The 19,844-nt window shown below is 37.0% G+C and overlaps 1 protein-coding gene across 2 annotated transcripts in view; it reads left to right on the top strand.

The window, feature by feature from the left end:
* The window catches only part of Itpr (Inositol 1,4,5,-trisphosphate receptor), a 46,548-nt gene that overhangs the window by 1,854 nt on the left and 24,850 nt on the right, over positions 1-19,844 (top strand). For both annotated transcript variants that reach the window (XM_074138159.1, XM_074138158.1), the window contains 16 exons: positions 1,079-1,199; positions 1,359-1,489; positions 2,335-2,405; positions 3,562-3,683; positions 3,856-3,942; positions 4,831-5,094; positions 8,979-9,209; positions 11,512-11,653; positions 12,516-12,730; positions 13,022-13,182; positions 13,687-13,791; positions 14,578-14,785; positions 16,344-16,645; positions 17,201-17,291; positions 17,501-17,676; positions 17,890-18,196. In XM_074138159.1, the coding sequence (XP_073994260.1) occupies positions 1,392-1,489; positions 2,335-2,405; positions 3,562-3,683; positions 3,856-3,942; positions 4,831-5,094; positions 8,979-9,209; positions 11,512-11,653; positions 12,516-12,730; positions 13,022-13,182; positions 13,687-13,791; positions 14,578-14,785; positions 16,344-16,645; positions 17,201-17,291; positions 17,501-17,676; positions 17,890-18,196 (2,580 nt within the window). In that variant the 5' untranslated portion in view covers positions 1,079-1,199; positions 1,359-1,391. The remainder of the gene's footprint in view (positions 1-1,078; positions 1,200-1,358; positions 1,490-2,334; positions 2,406-3,561; positions 3,684-3,855; positions 3,943-4,830; positions 5,095-8,978; positions 9,210-11,511; positions 11,654-12,515; positions 12,731-13,021; positions 13,183-13,686; positions 13,792-14,577; positions 14,786-16,343; positions 16,646-17,200; positions 17,292-17,500; positions 17,677-17,889; positions 18,197-19,844) is intronic.

Below are 19,844 nucleotides of genomic sequence, written 5' to 3'. Positions count from 1 at the left end.
AATGAAATACATAACCTTTTCCGAATATTTTTTGCAGACCGAAATTACAAGCTGAAGAATGAATGAATTGTTAGGTACGGGCACTTTATGATTTGTATACAGAAAGTTTTATGGTCTTCATGTTTTCAGCTGAGGCCCCAGCTTCCAATTAAGCTGGAATCCGAACCACGTAATTACTGCGGAATTCTATGCTTTACCTCTTTACGGAATTTCTCTCCTGGTCCTCAGAGGGAAAAATGTTTCGACATCAATAGAACCTTGATGTACATTTGTCTTCCCGGAACAATCGTCTTACCGAGTGATTCTCGCGTTCTTTACGTACCGGCATAGTCAAGCTAGCTGACAAACAGTGGTGCTTCACCCGTCAGATATAATCAGAGTTTATTGGAGGAAGTCGTACCATGAACTCTACGACAGCAGTTGGAAAATGCAACGCCCTGGAGTTCAATAAACCGCTGGAAGCCTCATATTAATTTACAAATCATCTTTTGATGACGGCGTTCAACCATAAAATACTACCATAGATAACAAAATGTGCACAGAGAACAAATGCATTTGCTGCTGAACTGGATTAGATTAAAGCTTTTCTGACTAAAAAATGATTTTATTGATGACACTTATGGCGTAAAAATTAATAACTTCACCGAATCCAGAAACCGCTGTGGAACGAAGTTTTTTTTAATTATTCGTACCAAGGAATGACATCAGTGAGGGTTCCTAACAATTAGCTGAAAGTTGCCTAACAACAGTCAGTCACTATGGCCTGTATTTACAACATTCATAGAAGGAATTAAAAGAATGATTTTTTTTTGAAAAGCTACTGTTGTTTGTTTATATTCCATATTATCGCTGGTTCTTCTTCCAAGCAACAACTAGGCTAAACTGTGCCTGTAACTCCAGGTTTTGCAGATAATATTCACAGAAACTTCTTCACGTAAACTTAAATGCAGAGATAAAGATGCCTGGTCTTTGTTTAAATGTGATAGAAACATTAATCACAGCGGTTTTATTTAAGAATTTTTTGGGCCTTTAAGGCGGTTAATTTTGAGGCTCAATTAACAGTTGGTATTTTGCCTAGATTCAAAATGCTTTTGTGGAACTCTCGAAGATGCACTACCATGTTAACTGTAAATGACCTGATATGAGACCATAATCTGACACAAATAATGATCCTGCCCATCCCGTTATTACGAAATTTGGTAAGTGTATAAAAAAGTTATATTTTCATAATAAAAAAGTCAATTGCCCTCTGGCGTTTGGTTGCCTATTCTTATACAATTTTGTTACAGGTATAAAAGTTTTATTTATTATAACTATTATTTTTTTTGGAAGAGTAGTAACTACAGTTTTGTTTACAGGTGGTTTTGAAATAAACACTTACCTTTTAAAAAATGACAGAGCTAATTGGATCTGCGAGTTTTTTACATTTAGGCGACATAGTATCTCTATTTGCCGAAGGCAATGTTTGCGGATTTCTTTCAACTTTAGGGTAAGCAGAGATTACTAAGACCCGATAAGCTTGTCGCATTAACGGGAATGTCTGCACCTGGACTAATCAATCATTCTTTTAAGCGTCGACACAGTTTGTGAATGTTGCTCAAAACTCACAAAAAACGAGACCATGTAGTCCAGGGCAGTGTGAGCTCACTAAATAAGCCTCCATTAATAAAACTCATCCTGTTTGAAAAATGTTAGCGCTATTACCTTAGAGAGGCTTTTCAGCCTTGAATTTGGTTTCAGTTCTTAACCCATAAATTTATTAGTCCATAAATATGTAGTCCAAGTTAACTAAGTCTCAACTAGTTTGGAACATAAGGAAACAACCTGTTATCATAAATGGGCTGTTCAGGCTGTGAATTTGCTTTCAGTACTCACATGTGCACATAAATATTGAGCCAAGCTCGATAACTAAATCATAACCATAAGGGGCTCTTAAGCCTGGAAATTTGGTCTAAATTCTCTCCATTTGTGTATAAAAAGTCTAAGCTAACGAAGTCTCCACTAATTAATAAACTCAAACATTTTTCCTTAAACAGGCTGTAAATTTGGTCACTGTTTTCACATGTGACCATAAATATGTTGTAACTAAATATCCACTATTAGTTAACTAGACCAGTTTTGAACATAGTCAGACTGCACTATATTACCATAAACTGTCCTGTTTTTTCTTATTCCATTACCTGTGACTAAGCATTACTTATCAACCACCATATCTTGTATTAAGAGTTCCCACCTCCTTTATTTATTTATTTATTTATCTTACCGGCGCTAATGACCATAGAAGTCGATGCGCAGAAAAAAAAATTAATCTTTCCAACAAAATTATTTTTACAGATTGGTGGACGACCGGACAGTTGTTTGCCCTGAAGCTGGAGACCTTGCAAATCCACCTAAAAAATTTAGAGGTATGTTGCCTTTATGAAACGGAGCTCTTGTTGTTTCTGATGAAAGACTCACTCAAGTTATCTTACTGATATTAAAGACGATAAAAGCGTTATAGAATTTTGAGATCAAGACCTAAATTGTAGGCCCATTAAGGTTAATCTTTAGCCAATACCTGAAACTGAAATCTCCATAATCTGTCCAACAAGTATTTCAGGATAGAACTCTAAGCTAGTGTATTTTCTAACGAGGCGGAGGATTGCAGCTCAGACTAGACAAACATTCCTGTCGCATGCCAGCTCTCTGCTCTGAGCCCAGGCCTCTGCGCTACTCTTAAAGTTCTAAGCCAAGAGTGACTGAGCCGTCCACTCATCCCAGCGTCAGGTCATCCAATCTGACTTAATAGCCTTAACTTCTTTGCTTGTTTTCCTCAAAAAGAACTCATTTGAATCAAGGATAAAGCGCTGATAAGTGTCTAGCTTGGAACAAACTTCCAACGCAACCTGGTCTCTTTATCTTTGTATCCATTTTCAAGGAAATTGGGCTCCTAGCTATATAGTCCTCTAACGCCATTTAGTCTTGTCACGCTCATGCCATCTCTAGATTTCTTTCTATTTTCATAGTTACTGCTTTATCTGGATCAGTCGTGTTTTTTAGCTTTGATATGTTTGTATTGGTATTAGAAGAACCAGTGCGATCTGAGCTCAAATTCGATGATTCAAGGAGAATCCCGCGTTTACCATTTACTTTTCAGTGCTGTATTCTGTACTAAATTGAAGAGCATTCCTGTTCTGATCTTAGTTTTGAGTTGTTTCAAGTGTAATCTCCAACTTAATGGCATTTGCGTTGGAATTAAAATTCTTGTATTATAATAAAGGCCGCTATCATCAGTCCCAGACTCTTCCTTTTCAATCCATGCGCTAGAAAATGTCTTGACACTGACTAAAGATTGGGTTTGATGTGCGAAACAGAGAATCATATTGATAATTCCAGGAGTATAAGTGTTGTAAAACTTCTATTGCAAAGAGAATTTCTTGTTTACAGTTGGTAAATAATTGCGGATGCAGTTGAGTGTGTTACATTTCGTCTTTAGAATAATGGACTTACTATATGTTCTCTGATGAAGATATCTTGTCTATTTTTTAATTGTTCATTCATGTTGTACTTTATGTTTTGCAGATTGTCTATTTAAGATATGCCCTATGAATAGATATTCGGCTCAGAAACAGTTTTGGAAAGCCGCCAAGCAAAATTCAAATTCTACGTCCACTACCGATGCAGTGTTACTGAAGCGACTACATGTGGGTAATTTTTAGCTACTAATTAAGTTTCTGAGAATGGCATTTGTAATGGGCTGCCTTGTCTCAGTGTGCCAGTATTTTATTATTAAGTGTACAGTGTTCTTTTGTGGTTACAGGTAAATAAAGTGTTATACAGCTATCACTATACTAACTTAATTTTTGATTGTTTCAGCACGCCGCTGAAATCGAGAAGAAACAAAATGAATCTGAAAACAAAAAGCTGCTCGGCTTGGTGGTGCAATATGGAAGCGTGGTTCAGGTACCAGATTTTCTATGATTTTCTGTTAGTGCTATATTAAAAAAGATCTTGTTACCAGTGCTTGGGTTTACGCGTAATCCTCTTGAGCATGCTCAGATAATAGAGGAAAAAAGTAGCCGTTTTTCACTAAACATTTTTCCTGGACCTCCTTGCATTCCATGAAAGTCCATGCACGTCAGACGCTAAAAGACAGTTACCGCAATATAAGTCATAACACTGTGCAGCGTCTGTTTATATACTATTTTTAACTTCAAAAAATAAACAGAATCCTTTGGCGTACCCTACTCTGTGTGAAATTCAAGAGATCTCTTTGATCAGTAAACTGCCTGGAAATAAAGATAGATGTGAACCATGATTGACGCTACGAGGGAAGCTGCGTGAATCGAATCTGAGCCTCAAGTACTGATGCACTAACTGCATTGTCTAAATGCATGGTCAGGCGATAGTAAGGTAAAACGAAGTAGGAGAGTGGCGCATGATCAGTAATGCATTTTGTCAACTTCTCTTAAACAATTCATCGCGCTTCTACAAAAGAATATTGTTAAGAGAAGTGGATTTTTTAGTTGAAACAGTTTGATGGTCTTCCAGTAGAATCTGTTTTGAAATATAATCATCATCACCTTGCGTTATTCAGCTTTGGTCAAAGTCGCTGACAAGTTTTGTCAGTCACTCATTAACCATCAAAATAAAAACTAAGTAAAGAACTTGGTGGCTCATTTTCTACTCCCACCCTATTCTGTACTTCGTTTGACTACTCTTTTTTTTTTCATTTATGGCCCACTTCTTTATGGTAGGCAATTTAATAACTTGACCATTTACCAAGAAAACTCTGCTTTTGTTTCTTTATTCTCCTCTATATGGTACAGAAACGTCTTTATTTGTTCCCAGTTATTACACTTAAAATCTAACAAGTATTTGACTGTAAACAAACGATTGCCGGCGCTGCTGGAGAAGAACGCCATGCGGGTCTACTTGGACGCTAATGGCAACGAGGGATCCTGGTTTTACATCCTGCCTTACTACAAGCTGCGCTCTACCGGTGATAATGTAGTTGTTGGAGACAAGGTGATCATGAATCCGGTGAACGCTGGACAGCAAGTGCTCCATGTCTCCGCTAATTACGACCTCTCAGATAATCCTGGGTCCAAGGAGGTTAGTTTAATAACTAGGTTACAATCAGAGCATAGCAGTCGTTATGTTAATGAAATTTTGCGCAATAGGTTGCTTAACGGTAGATAGAAGAGAAAATTAAAAAAAAAAAAAGATTTACTATTAAAAGTAAGAGCATTGGAAATGGAAATGGGGACGAGGTTTTAAAACATCGAGTGGAACGTTTTCATATAACATATAAAATAAAGTATATATAAAAATCTGTATGCGATCTGTTGTCTCATGGAACTAGACTCAATTTCTAGCTAGAATCATATATTATCGCATAATCGAAATGTTTTAAATCAATGTGATTGATATCGCGAGAGTTTCCAGGGGTTTCCCGACTGGAGAATGACCAGATTGGAACCGGAGTTAGTTATTCGCTCAAAACTCCTCTATTGAATCAGTTAAGTAAATATTGAAGGATATATGATCCATTCGCATTCTGCTTCCTTCTCTAATCCTTTTCTTCAGCTCCATTCGTAAACTGCTTGACCTTTTCCATCTAGTAACCTTGCCTAACATTTCTAACCTCAGAAATCTGTAATTCTGCTTAACGATATGCCTGCTATTTAGAGGTCCTATTACTAACATTATTCTAACACCATTGAAATATTTAAAGGAATAGCAATCGTGTCTCTAAATATAATATATGTAGGACAGTACAATGTACAGATCTAAGATACTGCTCCAAGTTTTTATTTACTGGCCAGAATGTGATCTACCGCTATAGTTGTATTTATTACATTACAACAGTGACCTGTGTTATTATGAGTTGTACAGATTAATAAAATAGTCTGAAGGGCTGCAATCTTCTTGCGGGGTTAAGAAAATAAAATAAAATATAAATGAAGTTTTTATATCAAGACATTCAGTGTATGATTAAATGGCATTTAATTGATTTGAATGAGCAACTAATAATGTTGAATGAGCTCTCTAATTATGGTTTCATTATATTTTATGGGAGTTTGTGTGAGAAAGAAATACATAACGCCCAAAATCTGTCCAAAGAAAGCTTGAAATTTATTTAATTTTTAAAAACTTACGCAATATATTTATCTCTTTAACAAAAACTTACAGTTTAAAATGTTAAGTATAAGGGTTGATTAAACGCCAAAAGGTACACAAATCAGCTAGTACCCAACATTTCATTCATGCTTAGTTGATATAATTTAAGTAATTTTGCTGCATTAACTTTTTCTTCACATTTTTTTAGAAATTATTAGATGTCACAGACCCTTATGCTGGCCATTTTCATCTACAAAATATTTGTTCAAGTAGCACTGTAGATTGACAGTAATATCTATTAATCTATAATAATCAAACTATTAATTACATGTTAGAAAGAAAACGTTATAAAAATAAAAAAAAAAATATGAGGCTAAAAAATTCAAAACCTTTTTTTAAAAAATGCTTACACCAACATACATCAATGATTTTGTTTATTTTATTTTATTTATTTCTTAAATCGTCGGTTTAAGTTCATTCTTCGATTAAAGTAATTGTTACTTTATGTAGTAGTCAAACGTTTATAATAATAAGTAAGTGGCTTTATCGCAAATAATATAGTTTTCTTCAATTACATTCTCAATCTAGGTATTCTTCCCACAATGTTATATATATGTAATATAAAATAAATAAGATATGCATATTTTTAGGGCAGCTAATTATTCCAGTATTTTACTATAAGTAAAATTAGGGAGACTAAATTAAATTACAATTTATTGAGAAATCAATAATTGTTGAATAATCTACTTGTTATTAACTGTGAGTTATTTGTGCTCACGAATATTTCGGTAAGACGAATTCATGACTGAAATATTCTGTTAAATCCGTGATTCAAATTTAAACAGTAGGTGACTCTAACTTTGTCTTTTTCTACTTTAACATGCATGTATATGTGATTACTCAGCATAAAGGGCATATTAAAGATAAATCCAAAGAATAATTTGAAATGGAGTTAAAATAAAGTACCTATTTAAAAACGAAGATATAATATACATTTTATCATAATTATAACAAAATAATATTATGAATGATCTGGCCAGCATAAGGGTCTGTGACATCTAATAATTTCTAAAAAAATGTGAAGAAAAAGTTAATGCAGCAAAATTACTTAAATTATATCAACTAAGCATGAATGAAATGTTGGGTACTAGCTGATTTGTGTACCTTTTGGCGTTTAATCAACCCTTATACTTAACATTTTAAACTGTAAGTTTTTGTTAAAGAGATTTTTGTACCTTTTGGATAGATTTTCATTTTTGTCTACTTTACAAAGTTACTTATCTGCTTCACAGATTTTTTTAAAATTTAGAATAAGCAATTCTATCATTATAACCTGATAAGGTGTTAAGTCGGAACCATAACTACCATTGGAGAGATCTTTTTAAAGAATGATTATAGTTGCCATCCTCAATAACAATTTTTTTGAGAAAGCGTTTTGAATAAAATAGGAAGGTATTTGTACGTAATAAGCAAAATTAAACGGCGATTTCAGTACTTCCTCTTAAGAGGAGTAAGAAAAATAAACTGCGATTAGAGTACTTCTCCCTAAAAGGCAAAGATTTTGAATCGAACGACAATTCATTAATGTAAATAGGTTCACCCATTGATAATTTTAACGATTGCAGTACTTCCTCTTAGTAGGTGCAAGAGCTTGATGGCCCTTCACAGCCAAGTAGAGGAGCTTTAACAACTTATTCGAGCTGAATTTTATCAAAATCGGACTAAGCGTTATAGAAATATTGGTAATAGAAAGGGCCTTACTTGGGTGGGGAAACTCCCCTCCTTATGAGGCACAGCGTTCAGACTTTTAAAGTGCAAATCTGTACAAAATTTCGATTCGAATGACACTACATTCCTGACAATCGGTTCTCGTGTCGATAATTTGAAACGATTGCTATACTTTCCCTTAACAAGTGTAAGAGCTGATCGCCGCTTTAATGGTACGTAGAGGAGCCCTAACTCTATCATCCTACCAAATTATTTCAAAATCGGGCTTAGATTTACAGAGTAATTAGTAATAATAATTTTGGAGGGGGCCTTACATAAAGGGGGCTAACTCCTCTCCTATTCGATGTACAGCCTCGAGACCCCCAAAAGGCACATCTACATAAAATTCCGAATCGAATGACACCTCATTCATGAAAATCTGTTCGTGCGTTTAGGCGCTACGCAGTTTACAAAAAAGGTAACAACAACAACAACAACAACAACAACAACAACAAGAAGAAGAAGAAGAACAAGAACAACAACAATTTCTGAAAATGCCGTTTTTGCTCATTTTCGGCAACTTTTTTCTCGAAATCTATTAGGTCTGGGTGGTTGCAAAAAAATTTCAGTTATAAAGGAGGGTTTGCTCTATATTTTAAAGAAAATTTGGGAATTTTATCTTTTATAGAAAAAGAGAAAAAAATTGTCAAAGTTGGGTGTTTTTTAACGTTACGCTTTTTCGTGCACTTTTTGACGATCAACCCTTATACAACTGTCCTACCGGACAGTTTTAATTAAGTAGAAAATATTGTTGTATCCATTATATTTACGTCTAATGATAGCATCCTTTTAATGGACACCTCTCAGCACAATTTTAATGTTTCCTCTAATTTTTCATGTTCTGTTTATCATCTCTCTTCCGCACCAACTACATTTTTTCATAGAATGTTCAGGATTATCCACGCACATTATGTTCACAGAATTTGCGTGGATAAGTATTAGGAAGGGTTAACAATAGTTAATTATTGTAGTAAGTAGTATTCAGTTAAAAACATTTTCTCTTTTTCCTATAGGGTTTTGAGCTGTAGATCATATATTGGAAAAAAGGCGCAGTAGATCACCGATCTACCCACCAACAGGTTTTGATCGTATACGTTTTTCTTGCCCAGGTTAACGTCGTGAACACAAACACACCGTGGAAAGTAAACCTATTCATGGAGCATCAGGAGAATCAGGAGGAGATTCTAAAAGGTGGCGATGTTATCCGACTATTTCACGCGGAACAGGAGAAGTTCCTCACAATGGATGAGTACAAGAAAAAGCAGCACGTGTTTTTGAGGACTACCGGAAGGACTTCCGCAACTGCTGCTACCAGCAGTAAAGCTTTATGGGAAGTTGAAGTAAGATCTCCTGAAAAAAAAAAATTCAGATCTACCACCTATGTAATGACAGGGGTGGGGGAATGAGTATTTTAATAACTAGACTTTTTAAGACCGTAAAACCCATTGGCGTACCTCTGATGATCACAAATTTCATATTAATTTTAAGGCGCATATGATGTCCAACTTCAAATAATAAACTTGTTGAGCTGTGCATCTTTGCTGGGGAAAGGGTTTTCTTGATCAAAGTTTTGAATCTAGAGATCAGAAGTGTTTTGATTAGGAAACCAATGAATGGTATGAACGAGTACTCCAGTAGCTGGCAGCAAGTTGCCATGCAACAGTCGAATCACCGCGGTCTATGAATCAAACATTAAAATAGAATAAAATAAAATTTTAGGAAACAAAAATTAATGTCTCATTGGAAAATAGCCATATTTGTTTCCTGCAGCCTAGATAACTATTTAGAAAATAACAATTAAGGACAACTGTCTCTAGATTTTAGATTTTGAAAAGACGGGGCGGGACCTTATCCCCACGGCACTGCAGCCACACGAGGCTTATTGTGCCTTCCCCTTAAACCTAGTAGGTGAAACCTCCCCTCCTAAGAAGGTCGAGAGCTTTCCCTACTAGTTCCTTCTGCGCTGTTATCTCCTTTGGCCTCAAGGTTCCAAAGATGTCATAGCGCAGTCTCTCAATTGCAACGCAATCGAACAACAGGTGAGAGGCCGTTTCCTCCTCTTCCTGGCACAATCTGCACAAAGGTTCCGAGCTAATAAGCCCTATCTTGTGCAGGTGCTTTCTGAACCTTCCGTGCCCCGTGAGTAGGCCTGTAATCAGAGTAATCTGATTCCTGCCTAAACCTAGAGTCACTTTAGTTCTTTGTTTGCACAACAAGGGCATAACCCTCTTGCTGTGTTTGACCCCTGGAAGCATCACCCAGTACTTTTCGTGTTCTCTCCAGATCCAGTCTCTGAGAGCCTCACGAACTGCACCCCTAGTGATCCCCAGGACTGGTTCCGGACCAGTGAAGGGAGTATTAGCTCCATTCCTGGCCAACTGATCAGCTATTTCGTTCCCCTTGATCCCCACATGGCCCGGCACCCATTCCAATCGGAGTTTGTTGTGCCGAGCCAGTTGATCTAGGGCCTTTTTACATTCCCAGACCAGGGAAGAGGTAATTCTGAAGGAAGAGAGAGCCTTCAGTGCCGCTTGACTGTCCGAAAAAATGCAAATTTCCCTATTTCTAAGATCCATTCGCAGATTTTCCCCAGCGCAAGCTCTAATGGCAAAGACCTCGGCCTGAAATACAGTAGCGTATCTCCCAAGAGGACTCTCAATGAGTGCCTTAGGATTAGCCCCATACACTCCAGCTCCGGTCCCGCAGGCCATCTTGGAGCCATCCGTAAACCACATGACTCCCTTCTGGCACTGTTCGATCCAGTTTACCCTCCATTCATTCCTCGATCTGAGGATCACCTGAAACGGAGTCTCGAAACTGTATCTAGGACAGACACTGTCCCCAACCATGTCTAATACTGGCAAAGGGTCGACCTTGTCTGTAATTTTCATATGCCCAATAGAGGAGCTAATGCACCTCCATTGTCCATTCCTCACTAGTCTGTACGCGCCAGCCCTTGCCTCCGCTTGAATGACAAACTGGAGCGGAGGCAACCCCAGCAGTACCTCCAGCGCAGCAGTAGGAGCACTGCTAAAGGCCCCTGTAATCCACATACAGGCCATCCTTTGTACCCTGGCAAGAGATTTTATGGCCGTCTGTTGTTCAGTCTTCCTCCACCACACCACTGCTCCGTAGGTGATGATAGGTATGACTGTTCTTGTATACAGCCAGTGGGTCATTTTTGGGCGAAGACCCCAAGTCTTCCCACAGGTCCTGGTTATACCACATAAGGCCTGTTTAGCCTTAAGTGTAACTTTATCCAGATGTGCCTTCCAAGTAAGTCTAGAGTCCAGAATGACACCTAGATACTTAACTTCGCCTGACACATCCAGCGTTTGGTCAAAAAATACAAGATTATTGTAGCTCTCTTTGTCCCTTCTCTTAGTAAAGGGAACCAGAGAAGTTTTAGAAGGGTTCACAGAGAGATCCACTCTTCTGCACCATCTTTCTATAATTTTGAGTGCTTCCTGCAGGAGTTCAGCCACGATGATCTCGTGCCTCCCCCTGACTACCACAGAAATGTCATCTGCATAGCCAAGGACCGTGAACCCACGGAGATCTAGCATCTCAATTAACTCGTCAACGACCACAACTGTCTCTAAGGTGCTAGTCATTAAAATGTACCTAATAAAATTGTTGCAGGTAGTACAGCACGATCCGTGTAGAGGTGGTGCTGGACATTGGAATTGCTTGTTCCGATTCAAGCATCTCGCTACTGGACATTACTTGGCTGCTGAAGTGGACGATGATACAACTATGGATCAGATGAGATCCAAATTGAGAGGTTAGTAAGGCTGGAAATCCATTTTTGGCTGCATTGCTACATTTTTGTGCAAGATAGTTTGTAAATCTTGGAGGTGTATGAGATGGTGTGCTGCAGTAGTGTGGGTAATCAGTTAAGCCCGAAATATAATGCTGCAAGAAGTCAATGCTTTCTCACCTTCTGATTAAAAAATGTTTCGTTTACCTCTATTAAGCTTATTGCTAGAAACAGGCCATAATTTTCAAAGGCTTGAGCCGATCCGTGAGTCAGGCATTCGTGCGCTTCTTAAACCGAAAGCCAGCTCTAACTTTAAGTTTTGGCGAGAAGGAGCTCAAATTTAAATCTATTTCCGAAGTACTTTGACGTGTGTGCGACCTAGCGTTGTCTTGTTCAAAGAGTACTCCTCTTCTAGCTAAGAGGAATATCTAAAACTGAGATTTCGCTTCCTTGATGAGGAGTTCGTATGTAAACGCATAACCGACAGTAATTACCTCAAAATGAACGATAGTTTTAGTCCCTCCGCATGCATAGTATCCCGTTTTTCTAAAATCGCCCTCTTTGAGGTATGGGTGAATAGTTTGCCTGATTTTATCAATTATTTTTCTTAGCTTGGATGGTCGAAATAAATGGCCTTTTATCGCAAATAATTCTTTTTACTAAACAAAAAGCTCCAGAGTTTTGTATTTTATAGACTTCGCAAGTGTGCGGTTTTGTGAGAATAAGTTGGTTATGCTGGAAAGCATGTGGCTGATCGCACTAAACGGTGCGAAGTATGATTCAGATAGAAAAACACTCAGACTTTTGTAACAACCTAGAACGTTTACAGCTACTTCCTGAGGTGCCAGTTCTTGATATGTCATCTGCTCTTTTGACTCTGTTGCAGATAATCATGGCGGGCCAGTTTACCACTTAGTCTCCGTGCCACATACCAACGAAATTTCCTCGCTGTTTGAACTAGATCCAACAACACTCACTAGAGGTGACTCATTGGTGCCTCAGTCTTCTTACGTCAGATTACACCATCTGTGCACCAATACTTGGGTGCATTCCACCTCCATACCAATCGATAAGGATGAGGAGAAACCAGTTATGTCTAAGGTATTCGTTAAAGCTATAATCTAGTGCGAGATCGGACAGTAAGCTTCAGCACTATAGGCAAGTGTTAGCAACATTATAAAAAGAGAAATTTAGTCATATGTTACACTGTTATAAGCAATTCGTTTGTCTTCGTGCAGCCGATTGTAAACACCAACAAAATGTTGCCAACATTTAAAACCAAGCAAATGGGCTGGTTTGGTGTACCTTACTACTGAATTGTCCAATAATAAAGATTCCACTTAAATTCGTCTCCACTCTCAGTTAAGTTGCATTTCATTGGCTTTGTTCTAGGTTGGATGCGCCCCTGTTAAAGAAGATAAAGAAGCATTCGCTTTGATTCCAGTCTCGCCTACTGAAGTTCGCGATCTAGACTTTGCCAATGATGCTTGCAAAGTTCTAGCGGCCAATTCTACAAAACTAGAAAAAGGAACGATCTCCTCTAATGAGCGAAGGTACGACTAAAAATACTATGTGTGGTGCTCCAGTAGCAGTCTATGTTATGGCTATATGTTCTACCCTGCATTAATGACAGCCACAGCAGATGAAATGTAGTATGCTCAGCCAGTCTAGGAGGATGTCTACAATCCACATTTGAGTATTCAATACCGCTATAAACAATTTTGTGATGCTTCCAATTTTTTATAGGTGGGGTATCTGCTCTGCAGTAGCAAAAAAATTGGATTTCAAGATCTATCTGTTCCGTTATGCCGAAGCATATATCTGCTGTCTGTACAGCCAATCTAGGCCGCCAGCTCTAGCTGCCCTATCTGAGTCAATTCAGATCCGTGGCAAACCTTGCCTAGTATAGGCAGCCAATTGTCGTTTAGTTGAATGCACGCCTCAATCCATGTACCTTCTATCTTAGAAGCCGAAGCCTTCTTAGTTCCCGCATAGACTCCAAGTTGTATACTTCTTGCGTGTATAATATTAATTTGCTCCTCTTCTCTTTTTTTCAGAGCCGTAACAGCATTACTGCAGGACATTGTCTACTTCATCGCTGGCTTGGAGAATGATCAAAATAAATCCGAAGCATTAGAATTGGTGGTTACAAATCCAAACAGGTATCTAAATTCAAATCTGTACATATGAAGTTAAATTACCAATTACTAATGCGCCTGAATTCAGCATTCAGTTATAAGGTGTTTGTTGATTTGAAGTCTAATTAGGTAGTACCCTATGCTGCTTAATATATTTTAGTTTGGCTAGCAAAAATAGTCCAAAAGTCAACCAATAGAACATTGCCGAAATGGACTTAGCATTCTTTTAAAGTTACTTTCACTATTTGTGTTCACTAACTGTGAATGTGGTCACAAACGTGGTAGCGTGCACTAGAGCGCAGAGTCCTTCCTAACTTAATCTTCACTGACGATGAAAGTCAACCTAATGAGGAACATTGCCCAGCTTGGACGTACTTACCTTGATCTAAGGGCCGTTAAGGCAGCGAAAAAGGTTACCATGTATTGCAGACCAGAGAAGTATTAGTTCAATAATGCACTGAGCAAGTTCAACTTGCTCAATTTGAACGTACTAGAGTAATAGATTACCATGGTGTTTTAGGGGCTGTTTAGATTGTGAATGTGGTCACAGTACTCTCGCAAAATATGTAACCATAAGCAGAGCAAAGTGAGCCTACCTTCTAATTCTCTACTGACTAATACAGTGTGCCAGCCGAGAAACATTGCCGAGCTAGACATTTTTTAAAAGGGCTTTTAGTGCACCTGACACTTGAACTTTACCACTTGCTGCCACTTGAAAGATCTGGCTCGATATCTATGGCCAGAACTAAATGAAATAATTACTACTGCTGAATTATCGAATATTCGTAAAAAAAACTTTGCTTATTACAGGGATCGACAGAAGCTGTTAAGGGAACAATATATTTTGAAGCAATTGTTTAAAATCTTGCAAGCGCCGTTTATGGAATCTACAGCTGGTGAAGGACCGTTTCTACGAATTGAGGAGCTGAATGATCCACGACATGCTCCCTACAAATATATGTTCAGGTTATGCTATCGGATTTTACGACTGTCCCAACAGGATTACCGGAAAAATCAGGCAAGTTTTTTTTTTTAATTTTCTTTTTTTAAGAGAAAGGGAAAAAAATAAAGTAATTGCCTATTTTTTCAAGCGGGCTTTACGTTATTTTTAGGTGGGCTTTACAATTAGGTGTCATGGACAGAGACGACTAGCAAACATACTTTACTGTAAATCTCTTTTATTAACCATTAAATAAAATCCAAGGCCTAAGACCGGGAATCGGACCCAGTACCACAATACATATTAGCTTTACAGGTCTCGCCTCTAACCGCTCGGCTACCGTGGCGCCTAAGAGAAAGAAAATTATTGTAATTTTATTGACTTTGAATTTTTCACCAGAAATGCGATCTGTGAGGTGTGAGTAAGAAAAATGATTTTTACAGATTGGCCATTTTGTTTGTCCGTCTGTAATCAGAATAGATTCCAAATCTGAAAATCGCAAGTTCAAATTTTGTGTTTAGTTTAACTACCGGGGGACGTATTTATAATGTTTCGATCTGTACTGAATTTTAGATTGTTTTTTTTATTTTACGAAAAGGTTACCTATCATTTTCTTTAAACTTGGAATTGTATTTGCATACCTGTAGATCTATAACTTTTTTCAATTGCTAATTATATGTTGCGGAAGGGTGTCGAATGAAGGCTATAAGTTTTTATAAGCTGTTTTCCAGGAAAATCCATTTTAGGACAGTTTTGGAGTAGGACTAGTGGTAGGCTCCCTCAAAAGTAATTTTTTTTTAATTGTATGGTATTTTAAACCTTAGTGTTAATTAGAATTAAAGGTTTTACTAAAATTTCGAGTTAAGAAAATTATTTCATCGGAAACATGAATCTGTTAAACGACGTTTCTTAACATCCAAATGACGTGTGCTCACTTGAAAACCAATCACTTTTGATTGAAATTCTTTTCATTAGATTTGATTTTAAGGGGAAACTCCTACGCGTATGCTTTCATCAAAAGTTGTTTTTAAAAAGGAATTTATATTAAAGCTAAACAACTTTTATTATTTCGAAGCCAGTCATAATTGAGTTAAAATTCAAGTCAGAAGAAACCTAAAAAATGTCGTGACAGAAAGTAATTAGAGTTCGCTTCAGATTTGTTTTGACTTTTAATTTTAGTGATAGGAAGAATTGATATCTTTTAAAATTTCGAAATTGGGATTACAATGGAAATATTCTTATTACTTATGGTTATAAGTAATGTTTACTACTTATAAGTTTAGCGAGTTTTATTATTTATCGAACCCATATATTAATAACTAGTGGCAGTCATTAGTTGTAGTTAAAGTTTTTAGATAAAGGAAAAACTTTACACTATTTTAGTGTTCGTTACTAAGGTATAGGCCGATATAAGTCTACGGAAATGTTCTTACAAGTTCAAGTGACGTAAAGTCTGAGTGTGTGATACCTGACAATCTCAAATCCCAGCCAGAGAAAATTTTAACTACCACCCACTTTACATCTATATTTATGTGCTGCAGTCTTCTATTTTAATTTTAAGGAACAATTTTTCCATTTATTAAATTACAGTAAGAAGTAAGTCATAAGAGTTCACGGCAAAATTTTTTCTTTGCAGGAATACATTGCAAAGCATTTTGGATTTATGCAGAAGCAAATAGGCTATGACATTCTGGCTGAAGATACTATAACAGCTTTATTACACAACAATAGAAAATTGCTTGAAAAACACATAACCGCTGCGGAAATTGAAACATTTGTAGGATTGGTCCGGAAGAATATGTATAATTGGGAGTCCAGATTTTTGGACTACCTTTCCGATCTGTGTATATCAAATAAGAAGGCCATAGCTATAACGCAAGAGCTAATCTGCAAAAGTGTATTAAGCTCCAAAAATTCAGATATCCTGATTGAAACCAGGTTTGTACAAATATTACTTTTGAGACGTAAATTTATTAATGATTATTTGAGATATTATGCTCTTAAACGTGCTTTACTTTCAGTAATTCTCCCAACTCTTTTACTCAAGTTAATTCTGGCCTAGACCTTTCCCGTATTACGTATCTCTTCTATAACTTAAAGAATAAACAAATAATTTAAAAAAAGATTCATTCATTGTTAACAAAAGTATCGGCTCATATCCCTCACACATTTTCATTCACATATTACTACCTCACTAATAAAACATGATATCGATAAATATTCTTTCGTACATGTCACTTATTCAAATAATCAAGGGATATAGGCTCCCAGTGTATGTACAGAAAAACTACTCAGTCTAATAAATGTATTTAAAGTATCTCAAGTTAAATTAAAAAGCTTTTTGACAATGTGCTTGTTAGATCAAATTCAGAGGGGGGCTCCCTTTTGTTATATATCTGGTCTCTTTTTCGATTTTCTGTGAAGTGTGTTCAAGAAGATTGTACTACCAGAAAATAGAACTCAACTTTAGTAAAAGCACTAACGTCATTTCAGAATGTTGAAACAAAGCGCTGAAGAAGAAACAGCAAACAACGCGACCCTAGAAAATGCCGAAGTTACACTCCTGACGTGGGACAATAGACAGGTATCTAGCTCAGTTGATAATGTGGTATGATCCGCAGTGCTAGATAATATCGTTGATTTTATCTGTTTCAGCTCGCATAGAAACTATAATAAATGCGTGCTATGACGGATAAAGTTAACGATATCTAGCCTAAAGAGGACAAAGTTAAACTTTCACCAAACCGTATGCATCTTATTGATTCTCTGTTTGGTTATGATTCATTTTTTCAGAAAAGTAGTTCATTGATTGAACTATCACAAGCTGGCAGAATGGGTGACCAAGTGAGCTTAGCACTATTGGATTATTACAGGCACCAATTGAATCTATTTTCAAACATGTGTCTAAATAGGCAATATCTAGCTTTGAACAATCTTTCTTCACATTTGGATATTGATCTGATATTGAAGTAAGTATAATCAAAGAATTATAGAATTGCGACCCAGTTTAATTTAAATTCGGATTTAGAGCTCCACCACACAACCTTTTAGAACATTGCCTGTGAAAGTGAACTGAATTCTCTCGGAAAAAATGTCTTTTTAAAGCAACGTATCCAAAGTTTTGTGAGTTCTTTAGTAACTAATAATCCCAATCTGAGTTTTATTTTATATTTTTTTGACAGATGTATGTCTGATGAGAGTGTGTCCTACGAGCTGCGAGCTTCCTTCTGCCAACTGATGCTGCACCTGCACGTGGACCGAGACCCTCAGGAACCAGTTACACCTGTGAAGTATGCCCGGCTGTGGTCGGAAATACCTTCGGCCATGTCTATCAATGACTACGATACGAATCGAACGCCAGATCCGAACAAGGAAGCAGTACGCGCGAAGTTCAGTTCGACCATTGTTTTCGTAGAGGATTACCTGTGCAACGTTGTGGCTAATATGTGGACCTTTCAGGATCAGTACCAGAATAAGCTCACCTTTGAGGTAAAACGGTGAAAATTTAGTTTCTAAGGAAAATTTGTTGGCAGGTTAAGATAAGTGCTGTTTGGCAATTGGTCTGTAAGGGTTTATATAGCAGAAAAACATATAGTTTTTCTAATTAATAAAATTAAATTGATCTTTGCCCTTGGTCAGCGTACTGCTTGTCCTTCGATTCAAAAAATTTAATACGATGATACGAACCTCCGAAAGATAGCCAGATTTAGGGCTGCCGTACATGAAGCATTGTAGGAAGCTGACTTAGTCAAATAGAAGTACGTTTTGGATATGTTTGTTGCAGAACTGGCTGTGTCTGATGACATCTCCATTGTTATTATGGAAAATGTAGATGGATGCTAAGCTACAGTGTTGTGGAGTACTAGACCCGCTCTGCGAGTCAGCTGTATATGAGGACGATATGGCTACATACGAGATTATTGTAAAAAAGATCGCCAGGTCGATAAACTAAAAATAAAGATAAATTAAAAATCGATAAACATAATTAAAAAATAAAAATTAACCCTTACAGAAAATGACTATGATTAAAACAAAAAATAATCGAAAAATAAAAAATCAACTTTATGGAACTGAGGATAGTTGTTACAGGCCTTTCACGTTCTGGAACAATAAAAAAAAATAAAAAAGAAGAGACCAAGTAAAGGTTCCTTAAAAAAAGCCAAATTAATTAAAAAAATTGTGGTCTATATAAGCAACCAAAACATTTTGGAAAAGTGAAAAGGAGAGTAAGGATAGTGGCACTATCACAAACTGTGCCTCTACTAGACAATAGTGAAATCAATGGGAAGCGATTGGCTGACCGATAACCCATTATTTGCATCCATCTTATTAATGACACAAATCCCCTGTTTGGATCCCCTCGGCAAAACTACCCACGTTCTGAATAAGTTTTCAATTTTTTTTCTCCCATTTTTCGGAAAATGGCTCCAAGGATTTTCTATAAATTTTGTTTATTCACTAACATAAAGATCTAACATATTCGTTTTTCCTGGATACTGTGGGAAGGAGTACGTTAGCTCCCCTTTAAAGTACAACGAACGTTCAGCACAAAAAAAATAATAAAAGTTAAGTGATGTCTATTTACATCTATCTACCGCAGGTGTCGTGGATGTAAGGGGATAGCTAACATATTTTACATAATTTTTTCATTTAACAATAAAGTACTGAAAGGGGCGCTAGCCAACCCGCACGGTGAGGAAGCAGGAACTGGTCACTCCAGCCAAACTTCAATATGATTACAGATTTTGGCCATAGTATTTATTTACAATAATTTAAAATAATTTATTTACAATAACAAAAAAAAAAAGGACAAACAAATTATCACAAATACCCCAAAGTAAATCGTATCCTACGCTCCACCCCTTACATAAACCAACCCCGTGAACATACTATACAATTCTCTATCTAACCTTGCGTCTAATACATTCTAATACGTATCCCACACATCAATAAGTAATTCATTCATTCACCTACAAGTAACCTATTCAGTCTTTGCAACCACTGAGTCGACCATACTGGGGCTAACTAAATACCGCTATTAAATTACTACTGGGCTACAACTCACCAGCCACAAGCCAGCCGACGGACCTCTTCCACAGCATGGGTGTTCCTTCCGCCGGAACCACTGAGCTCCCCT

Source organism: Rhodnius prolixus, unplaced genomic scaffold (assembly GCF_049639745.1).
Source record: "Rhodnius prolixus isolate KJV_2025 unplaced genomic scaffold, Rpr scaffold_11, whole genome shotgun sequence".
NCBI lineage: Eukaryota > Metazoa > Arthropoda > Insecta > Hemiptera > Reduviidae > Rhodnius > Rhodnius prolixus.
Note: the sequence above shows the minus strand (reverse complement) of the source record. Positions and strands in the feature narration are given on the sequence as shown.